General features: G+C 37.8%; 1 protein-coding gene across 2 annotated transcripts; it reads right to left on the bottom strand.

Moving 5' to 3' along the window:
* Positions 1-3,949: 3,949 nt before the first annotated feature.
* On the bottom strand, positions 3,950-6,887 carry PTL (Duplicated homeodomain-like superfamily protein). 2 transcript variants are annotated; one of them, XM_077378369.1, is made up of 2 exons: positions 6,501-6,887; positions 3,950-5,470 (listed from the first exon to the last, which is right to left on the bottom strand). In XM_077378369.1, exons 1-2 carry the CDS (start codon positions 6,836-6,838, stop codon positions 4,258-4,260), a joined length of 1,551 nt encoding a protein of 516 aa, XP_077234484.1. In that variant the 5' UTR covers positions 6,839-6,887; the 3' UTR covers positions 3,950-4,257. The 2 variants fall into 2 exon arrangements, with proteins under 2 accessions (XP_077234484.1, XP_077234485.1); XM_077378370.1 differs by having other exon boundaries at positions 6,509-6,640.
* Positions 6,888-10,931: the final 4,044 nt, after the last annotated feature.

Here is a 10,931-nt window from a genome sequence, read left to right as displayed (position 1 = left end):
TCACTTACCATTGAACTGCCCTGAGCCCTTCTCCCACTACCTCGGTCGAACCTCAGTTCGGGTATGAAATGAAGTATTTACCTTTACCTTTAGACAAAAACTTGTTTAGCTTTTGTATATGCACATTAATGGTATGTATATAATTTAAAATCACCTGGGTCCACCAATTTGGTCATCAAAACATTCATCTTTTGGGCCCAACAGTGAATGGGCCATAGACCAAAAATCTTCTGCATCAGATGATTATAACCCTATGATATGTGCAGATTTTTGCACCCTTTTTGTACTCCACGCTTTAGAGCCTATAATGTAAACGGTTAGGATTGACCAATATAAAATTTTCTCTGTGGCATGGCCTATCCACAGTGGAAATTAAAAAAAAAAAACCACTCAATGGCCCGATTTCTAGGAATCCAGTGGCAGCACACAAGAGGTGGGGAAACATTAGTTGTACGTAATCACATGAAACATATTGGGACTCGACCTCAAACGCACACCCTACGAGTTATGTATCAAAAGCGATTGACAATATACATTTTGTTCCTGTCTAATACTGATTAGTTGTTATCTTCTGAATCTATCAGAGCATCTCTTAACAATTTCTTAAAAGTAACCCAGGTTTACAAGATAATTTTCAAAGTTGGCTCTAAATATTTGAGTAGAAAACTGTTTTGGTCAACCCATGTTTCGAAACTTTGAGTTTACGTAATTTCAAAACCTTTTATAAGGATTTGCAAGCATCCATTGCAGAAGGCATTTCGCTGCTGGGCTGTTGCATGTGAGAGCAGTTGTACAGGCTCATTTTTTCAGTAGATTTTGTCTTATTCATTTAATTCATTTGTGGTGGCTGCTCTCACATGCAACAGCTCATTCGCGAAATGCCATCTGAGATGGTCCCTAGCAAATCCTAACCTTTTAAACGGTACATCATATCTTTAGGGAACTGATATTTCGCCCCCTCCTAAACAGATAAAATCCCCCCTTTAACGGTTTCTGTGAGAATGGTTCATGGTTCACTGCTTGAGGATAAATCCCCCCCTTTAACGGTTTCTGTGACAATGGTTCACTGCTTGAGGATAAATTCACCCCTTTTAACGTTTTTCTATGCCCTTAAAACTTAACGGATAACGTTAAAGGAGGGGATTTTATCCGTTTAGGAGGGGGAAAATATCATTTCCCTATCATAGATTATTCTCAAATGGAATACGTTATTTGAAAGCATTTTTCAAAAATCTACCTAAAGTAGATCATAGCATGATGTTGCTGACAAGACGTCATCGTCGAAGACCAATTTTTTTTTTTTTTTTCGATTGGTAAGATGGGGTCAGGCAGGTCCCCAACCAGATATCATAAAAGGAAAAAAGTACAAAGTTAGGGGGGCTACAATAGAGGGGGCAATCCACAGCGAAGACCAATCTTAAAACTACTAGGTCTCCCTTAAAACTACTGTGTCTCCATTATAATTGCTGTTGGAAAGTTAACAATGAGAGCAATTAACAAGGCCATTGACGTTTATAAAAGCTCCCACCCCACCTTGTGGATGTTATATGCCTGATGATAAAAGAGATCACCTTAGAATATTAGAAATCATAATCTAGACTGTTTCAAACTGGTTTAAAACTTGTTATTTCCTATTAAGATTGTCAAAATATCCCTAAACTATTTGCTACCAAAACCAAACCTCTAAGAAAGCCTTAATTCGTGAATACACCCTTGTTTTAATCTTAACAATCAAATCTAAGCAAAAATTCAATTTTTCCATAAAACTCAATCGGAACCATACAAACTCTTTAGGAATATAGAAACCTAAAACAGAGAAGAAGAAAAATGGGAAGATAATGAGCTTCACCACTCTATCGTGAGTGAGAGCTTTTCTTTTTATTTATAGAGTCATATCAGAAAAGGATAAGTACATTTTCAAATTTAAATCCTTTACGAGGATAATGACTGTTGAGAAATCTGAGAGAATAAAGGAATCACAACTACACAACAACTCTATCATCTCAGACACGTGTGCATATCTTTTGAGATTTGGAGAACCCGCTAGCATATCTCAGCATGCTGTTTGAATTTGAACCTGTTGGGCATTTCTAATAAGGAACAATCATAATATCTTTAGAATTAGTGTCTAACACAAATTAGAGGCATAATTAATATCTGCCCAAATTCATAGTCGCCCCCACCCTTACGGAAGAGATGTCAAGACATAAGAGAAAAGAGACTGAAAAATATACAACAACGAAGAACATGATACAGTAAAGAAATGCATGAACCTCAATCCGACCCCATTTTATGGTAAAAGATCAAACCAACTTCCCAAAAATCGACCCGAGTTGCACCCTTACCCTCAAGGGAGAGCATGAGGGCTTGAAAATGGTAAATTTGACTTTAAAGCTTTCTCCTATCAAACCCAAGGATTTACACTCGACCTCGTCCTCTCCCCTTTCTTAGAGGTAAGTGTTTTCAATGGTTTACACAAGTAAAGTTTAAGTTCTATTTTTCTAGTTTAATCTCTATTTCAAGGCTTGTTAAGGATGTTATTTTATATTTATTTTAATTTTTTACTATTTAATTTGCATCTTTCTTTGCATGCTCAAGTATGTCGTTTTAATTAGTTTCAATTATTCATTCGAAAATACTCTTTCCCCTAATTAAGTAGATCGATTTTCAAAGATTGTGATTCTAAAGAATTATTCATTTTAATTTTAATTTTTTTTATTGTAATCCATTTTTTATTTTTTTTGAAATGGCAATAATTATATATCATAGCAAATTAAGGAGGCCGAGATGGATCACCCATATCTACAAAAGGAAGCAAGAAAGAAACAGGAAAAAAGAAAAAAACAAAATACAGAGAAAACCCCTTCTCAGGGAGGAAGGTGGTCGAACCACATACCGGAAACACCACGCTTAGCTAGCGCATCCGCCTTATCATATTAGAATTGTATTTTCAGACAAAGTTTCAATTTAAATCTTAAATTTTTATCTAATGAGTAAAATGAACTCGTCTGGAAGGGTGCTAGCCCAGGCAGAGAGCAAGTACTTTATTTACATGTTTTCATGTCTATTTCATTTCAATTTCTTTGTACATCATTTATAGATTATTTTCAATCATATTTAGATTCAATTAATATCATGTGTTCTACATTTGGGTACGGATTTAATTAACATATTAATTGTTGGATGTTTTAACCATTTAAAGCCTTATATGCAAGAACTGCCTGATTAGAGCATGACTTGAGCCATGGACAATCTATAGGTGGCGCCCATTGGTTGACGGTCTGGATCAATCAAATGTGGGGTCTGTAAATTGGAATTCATGCATGCGAATACGAGGAATGTAGACTTTGGACTAATCCTCGTTACCTTATTATGACCTTTGATTACACTATAGAATCCCTTCTCCTTCTTGATTGGTGAACCAATGTACCATTTGCGGCCCTTTCTTTCCAAATTTCTCAGTGTCATTATAAAAAAAAAATGATTTTGTTGTTAGGGTTTCTTTGTGTTGGATACAACTAGACCCATTTGGTATACAAGTTCTGCAAATGAAGTGGCTTTATTTGGTGAAAGTTATTACAGCTAATTGACATTTTCCTTCATGTTGTATTCTTCTCTTTGCTTAGACAGTTTTGAGTTTACACTGTAATATGGAAGGCTTTTGAGATTGCAGTTTACACATAATTTGCATCCCAAGTGCAAATTATGATTGATCGGTATGACGGATACCCTAGTTGAAACTTCTGATTACTTCGTTTTGTCTACTAACAGAAATTTATTTGATGTTATTAAACTAGATGAATGATATTAAGCTAGATGAATGATCCAACACAAAGGTTATACACTACAATAAGATCCAATGCCATGGAGTGCACCCTATGGACAGTCCAGATTGATCAAGGTTGGGCCCTGATACATGATGGAAATAGGCATAATATAATACAGAGCGTGAATAAATGGAATCTAAACACCCCATATCATTTGATCTTTATTTTAATTCCGGCACAAGTGCACAAGGTTAGTGAATTACAGCAAGGTTTTGTTTGGAATGTCTTTGATTGCATTTCTTAAACTCACTCAACATGCATTCTAACTGATATAAAACCTTACTTAGCTACTCACTCAAAAACAGATCTCTCAAGAGATACTTAAACACTCCAAAGCTGATGCCTCTCAACAAGTCTAACCATCTTCCAATACATGTCTCCTCTTGAGTTGCAGACATGTAAAAACCCTTGATAATTTATTCTGATAAAATTACTGGTTATCCTCTTTGTTGAGCTGTATACCATAATTATCCCACAAGTTTTCTCCTTGGGAAATCAGAAATCGCAAGCGGCTATCATTCCCCAGCGCAACTGCATTAGAATTAGACAGAGAAGGGCAGTCGGTGGTCCGAAGCCCGACGGTCTCAGATGCTTGCTCGTCGCTTCCATTGATACAAAACCCACGTCCTTGTTTGTACAGAGACTCAAGGTGCTGGAAGTAAGGGCATGTTCTTGAATTCTCTTTACGTTTCTTGTTACACTCCATGCTTTTCCTAAAATACTTGTTGATGTTCTCCCATTTCTCTTTGCACCTCTTCGCATTCTGATCGTAGCCCAAACAACTCATGTTTGCTGAGATCTCTTCCCACAGAGCGCCCTTCGAAGACCCACCTTCTTCAAACCTTAATTCCATACTACTTCTCAACTTAATTAAGCTTGAAATCTCGCATTCCGGCCATCTTGTATTGTTTAAGGAGCCCTCAATTATTTCGCTTTCGATCTCATTTTCGTTCTCACCATCGTTGTGAATCTCCATCCCCATTGGCTCCTCGGGAGACCGAGCCGGTAATTCTCGCCGGCTAATTTTCTGCAAGGCCTCCATTAGTGCAGCATCCCGAGCTTCGCACCACGCTCGCTCGTTAGCCCAGAATTTATGTTCTTGATCGAATCGCTGGGCCTCTTTATTCCTCCATGCTTCTTCTCTACAAATTCTCTCTTGCTCTTTTTTTTCTAAAGTGATCAACATCTTTTCTAACCAGGCTTCTTGTATCTCCATGAATTTCTTCATCTGTAAGTCTAGGAATTCTCTCACCCTTGATTTCCAGCCCTTTCGTCCCCTTTTAAGATTTTTGGTATCATTAGTAGTCTTTATAGCATCACTATCCTCGGAAGATGAAGTGTAGAAGTCTGAAGAATTAGAGAGACTAAGGCTCTCACAGAGCTTATGTGGTTGCAAAGCTTCATGACTTGGAGGATTATTAGAGACATGGAGACATGGGTTATTTCCAACAAGGTTAGTTTCTAAAGAAGGATTGTTGTTTTCTCCATAGAGAGCCTCTAACTGCCTGAAAAACCTGTAGTGCTTTCCATCTTGTCTCCCAGCCTTCCCTTCTTTGGTTTTCTTGTAGTATTTATACAAGTTTTCGAACTTTTCTCTACATTTCTTCCCACTCCTTCGGTAGCCGTGCTCCTCTGCCATTATCCTGCAACAAGAAATTACACCCTTTTCTCACTCTAGAAAAAATCATACATCCAAAAATAGTTAGGTTATTGGAAAAACAGACACAGTTTTCTTGTATTATTTAACATCAAATGCTAGCAACTAATGTGTTTTCCTTTCATGGATACTTACCCAACTCAGTAATTGTGACTGGTGTGCCACCTCAAGGGACCATAATTTCCTAAACATAAAAATGTTAAGAAAAAGATGCAAGGGTCTAAGGCAACATCAAGTTGGTGTCAGTTTTCTAACAGAATACCAGCAAAAGGTCTAAATCTTTAATTAAACTGAAAAGACAGTCATATTCTAATGCAAAACTAGCAAAACACAAGCGTGCACTCTAAGTAAACCTCAAAGGGTATCTTGTTACTGACACTGAAACTAGTAAAAAGCAGATAATCGCGTGCAATTCCTCTTTTTTCTCCAATACAAAAAAGATGATTTCATTATGTAACACAAAACAAAGATCTGGGTTTCCAAGTAAACTTGGAAAGGGTTCATAAAAACTTCAATATATACCAGGAAAATCAAAGGGAAAACCAGGAACACAAAGACATAGGTCTCTGATTAAAAACTTCAAAACCTGCTAAAAAAAGAAAAGGGTTTGCCTGTAAGAGCTTCAAAAGAGTTGTTAAAGACTCAAAACTTTAAAACATCCAAAACAAATACATAGGCATCTAAGTAAACCTTAAAGGGATACAGACCTTGAAAAGAGTTGTAAAAAGACTCAAAACTTTAAAACATCCAAAAAAAAAAAATTTACATAGGCATCTAAGTAATCCATAAATTGTTGTCATGTTTGTTGCTCAAAGCAGCTTAAGGCATGCGTTTCAAATCAAACTTGAAAGGATTTTTCCTTTTTTTTTTTTAGACGAAACCACAGCTAAAACCAACATATGGTTTCCTGAGTAACTATAAAAGTAAAAACATGTTAGAGAAAAATGAGAAACTGAACCATCATCATGATTAATGAGTGGTAATAAATATGAAGGAAAAGAGAAAGTGTAATCTACCTAGATACCTCATCCCACAACACTCCTTTTTTACTAGCCTCCTTAAAGTTTGCATCAAGACGAGATCTGATCTCTAGTAGTGTAAGAGTCTCTTGCCTTGGCCATCTCCCATTACCACCATCTCCTACTAAACCCTCTTCAAAAGGTGAAAGAGAAGAAGAATCTGACCTAAAATCCAACCTCTGAGTCAACACATCACCACCCATTATCATCATCTCATAATGCTGATGGCCGGAACTCAGATTCTGGTGGCCTGAAAAAGTCTCTCCGACTGACGGAAAATGGGTTCTCCCTCCCATCAGTTGTCGTAGATCCGGGAGCCCGTACTGTTCCCCCATGGCCTATCAAAAAACAAAGAGAGAGAGAGAGAGAGAGAGAGAGAGAGAGAGAGAGGACTTGGATCGTGTTGTTCACGAAAAGTAGTTCGAATTTATGCACGAGATGTTGGGCCCCATCTCCGTTGGGGACTCTACTGTCTTTCTTTGCTTTTCTTTTCTCTGTCTGTCTCACGAAACGCGAGACGTAATATTGTGAGCAATGAGAGATTGACATGTGTCAAAAAGATAGACGATAGTTTACAATCCGAGACGAGCACTGGCATGCTGACGCGTGTACAGTGCCTAGGATCTGCCTTTTTGACCGATCCTTTACGCACTTTTGCGGCTCGGCGCGCCGATTTCCACGCCGAGTCACAAACCCAAATCAGGTTTTTAGTAGCTTAACCCTGGTTTGTCTGTTGATAATATTCAAATGACTAGAGAAATATCATGATTAGTGGTGTCAATTAGATCGGATCTACCTGTCTTTGATCTTTACTTTCTGAGTTCATGGTCTGTAGTTTGAATGGGACCGTCCATTGAGTGTCCTATGCCCTAAATACTTTATACACGGTTAGGGCGCTTAGGATTAGAAAAGAGAGATATGAAAAGCTATTAAATAAAACATTAATTGTCATTTGAGTAGGGTTTTCTTATGTTACGAAATTAACTCTCACAAAAATGAAAGAAATTACCAAGGTTATTTTCATATATTGATATCTTCCTCTCATGGATGCTCCATACGAAATAAATATGGATCCAATTGAAACACTAGTTCTGATCGGACTATCTGGGTCCATTGATACCTCTAATCATGATTATTGAACCTAGAGAGTGTGATCAGGTCCATTGATTTGATCAACTAGCACATTTGATCAAATGATCCATTCCCCTTCCATATATAAGGCAGCGTTGAGGGTTCTACCAAGCTTTGATCTTTGTAGGTCTTAATCTTGTGGCGTGAGACCAAGTTCATGTGGGTCGCCTCATGATGGTCCACCAGATCAACGGCTCTGATTGTACCAACATTTCCCTATTCCATACTCGACATCAATTGTTAGTATTGATCTAAACCATGGTTTTAAATTTCGACCGAAATCCGAAATTTCGGATTTCGGTGGAGACCGACACCGAAATTGACCAAAACTGAAACGGTCATTTATTTCGGCCGAAATTTTGGAATTTCGGTCTAAATTTCGGTTTTTCCGAAATTTGACAAAAAAAAACTGTTTTTTAAATATTAATTTAATATTTTACAGAAATTTCGACCGAAATTTAATATTAAATAAAACAATCATTTCTGGTTATGTACCAGATTTCGACCGAAATTTTGAAATTCCAGGGTCCGAAACCGGTACCGAAACCGAAATTTTAAACCTTGATCTAAACATGATTGATTGTTTTTGGGATCATTTCAATTAATTGAGCAGTTTTGAAGGGGTTAAGCTTTCACCCCATTGGTTAAACATGCTACATTTCCTTTAAAATCATGGAAATGATGCATTTTCCCCGTTTTCTTCTCCGGGTGACCCCTTTTAGTATCAAAAGAGTATTCCAAGATACCATAGTGGGGGTGGCCCAGGGAAGAAAAGGGGGCAAATATACCACTATCCAAACGAGACTGTGTAATTTCTGGTCAAATGGCTTATCAAAGGTGGGGTCCATTAGTTTCAGAGGCACACATTGATGAGTATGTCTTTGCCTTTAAGGGGTGATGGTGTTTAAATGGTATTGAATTCACGTGGAAACCAAATACATAGTTCTTCTCACACACGCAAAATAATAAAATAATAATAATAAAAGTCCATAAAGAAAGAGAATCCGATAGGAAAAAATAGGAGGCGGGCCCACCCAAAAAAGCTGATGTGGATGGACTTCAATGTATTACCGCGCAATCAAGGGGTATTAATTCATTGTGGCTGTTCTCTACTTCTCCACGGGGAGCGAAATCCTTGGATAAGCTGTTCTCCGGATTGCCTGATTAAATTGCTTGGATAACTTATCCTCAATAAATCCCTGGGCCTGGCTACATGCGTTAGAATGAAAGAAAGATAGCAAGCCTATCCAAGGTAAAATAAACCAAGCTTCCATGCAGGGGCGGAGGCACATATAGCGTGAGGGGGGCCATGCCCACCCCCCCCCCCCCCCCCCCCCCCCAATGACTTGAAAAATCCCTTTATACAGTACTGATTCCTTGGCTAAAAAATTAGTGGCATAGCTATTTTAGTGGTCATGCCCCCACCCACCACCACCACCACACCACGCCGCCACTCCCCCAGTGTAAATTCCTGGCTCCGCCCCTGCTTCCACGGAGAACAGCCCCATAACGTTTCAGATTGTGACAAGTGATGGTCCTTAGTATTTATTTAGTGATAATAGACAAAATCAACGAGGTGATTTAGTTTTTAGTTTCAAAATTCAGCATTTCCTTTTTTCCTATAACACTTTTAGGCCATGTTTGGAAGCCATGAGAAATTATTCATGAAATATTCTTGGGCCCAATGGTGCCAGATGCGTAGAGAATGAGGGAGAAGGATAGATTTGAGTTGGAGAAGTGGAGAGAGCAGCAGAATTCCCTAAAAAAGAGTAAAAAAAATAGCTACTTAAAATTTGTGTTTAGTTTTCCTGATTTTTTGAAGCTTGCCATGCTCCCTTCACTTGCACCCTCCCAAGCTTCTCCCACTCTACCCATGTCTCCCAATTCACAACAGGCCCAACAAAGATTCCATGGAATATATTTTCAAGGCTGCTAAATGTGGCCTTAGGCTCTGTCTGGATTGCTGGAAAAATATTTTTCACAAGATTTTTTTTTTTTTTTCATTTCCACGATTTAGAGATGAATGATAAACTAAAGTAATATGATTAAAAATTTAAGATTACTTTAAATAAAACTTAAACTAAATTGGAGATTAAATTACTTTTTTACATGTACTACAATCAAAAAATGGAAAAACAAGAAATTTACAAAAAATTTCTTTTCCAAACTTTTCCAAAAGAATTCAAGCAATCCAAGGGGTAATCCCAATTTGCATCCTGTATGGATAATTAGAAAATGTAAATCCACAATCTATCTCCTAAAAGCAAAAATATCTATACAAATAAAAAAATTAAGATAATCTATCCGGTTTGGATATAAAGAAAAGAAAATTATGCAAAAAAATATTTTCAATTAAAAATTATTTCATGGAAAAATTTCTAGGGTCCTGTAGGTTTGCAGTTTTATTGAAAATAAGAAGCACCTTTAATTTCGGAAAAAAATCTATGAAAAATGAGTTTACTAAATGTTGGAAAATTCATTTTTCATAAAAACAAAGGGAAATGTTATCTTTGATGAGGGCACTGCTCACTTTATTAACTGTACGGTATGGCCCTCACCATAGGATGATCCAAACCGTCCATTAGATGGGCCACAACCTAAATAGATTGTGCCCCAAAAATCATTTTCATAGGTTGATCATAGCCCTCCGATCTGAATGTTAGAGTGTCGATCCTAATCCTCTACAGATCGGCCTCGGCCCTGAATGCTGGAAAATCCATTTTTTCATAAAAACAAATTCCGATTTTTATGACTCTACTTTCAACGCCCCTAAGGGGGATTTTTCGGTGCATGACGCACAACAGACCTCCTCCTATTTCAAAGGTGCATTTTTTAAGACAAAAATACTCTAAGCTTCATATAAAATGACAGACATATCCTTACTTTAGTTAGGTTCCGAAATTAGGAGGGTAGCCTTGAAAGTTTGAGAGAAGCGTGGTTGCCCTTTTCCCAAATAAGGAAATGGCCATCCAAGCTATCGATTCAGCGTGGGTCCCAACAGAAATTGCATTATGACGTGGAGAATCATGGGGTGAATGATTAGGGTGCCTTAGGTGGGTCCCATCGTACTAGCTGGAGACCATCTTGTTGTCCCAGAGTAAAAAGACGGGAAAGTATAGCCTTTTGTCCCCGCAAAACTCTTTGTTGCCATTTATGTTCAGATTCTCCATCTGACGGTTCAGATTAATATAGCACATTTAAATGATTCGATGTGACTCCACGTGGCTTTGCCGACAAGACTATTATGATGGCACTGCTGTTAGACACGTGGACCGCCAGGATTGGCTGGGACCGGCC

This window comes from Tasmannia lanceolata, unplaced genomic scaffold (genome assembly GCF_043159265.1).
Source record: "Tasmannia lanceolata isolate RefF3 unplaced genomic scaffold, GAP_Taslan_0.1 ptg000005l, whole genome shotgun sequence".
Classification (NCBI taxonomy): Eukaryota; Viridiplantae; Streptophyta; class Magnoliopsida; order Canellales; family Winteraceae; genus Tasmannia; species Tasmannia lanceolata.
This window is presented reverse-complemented; position numbering and strand designations above follow the sequence as displayed.

Coding starts and splice junctions, on each gene's coding strand:
- PTL (XM_077378369.1), bottom strand. CDS start 6,838: ATGGGGGAACAGTACGGGCTCCCGGATCTACGACAACTGATGGGAGGG. Junction 5,471..6,500: donor TTGTGGGATGAGGTATCTAG/GTAGATTACACT, acceptor TTCTTGTTGCAG/GATAATGGCAGAGGAGCACG.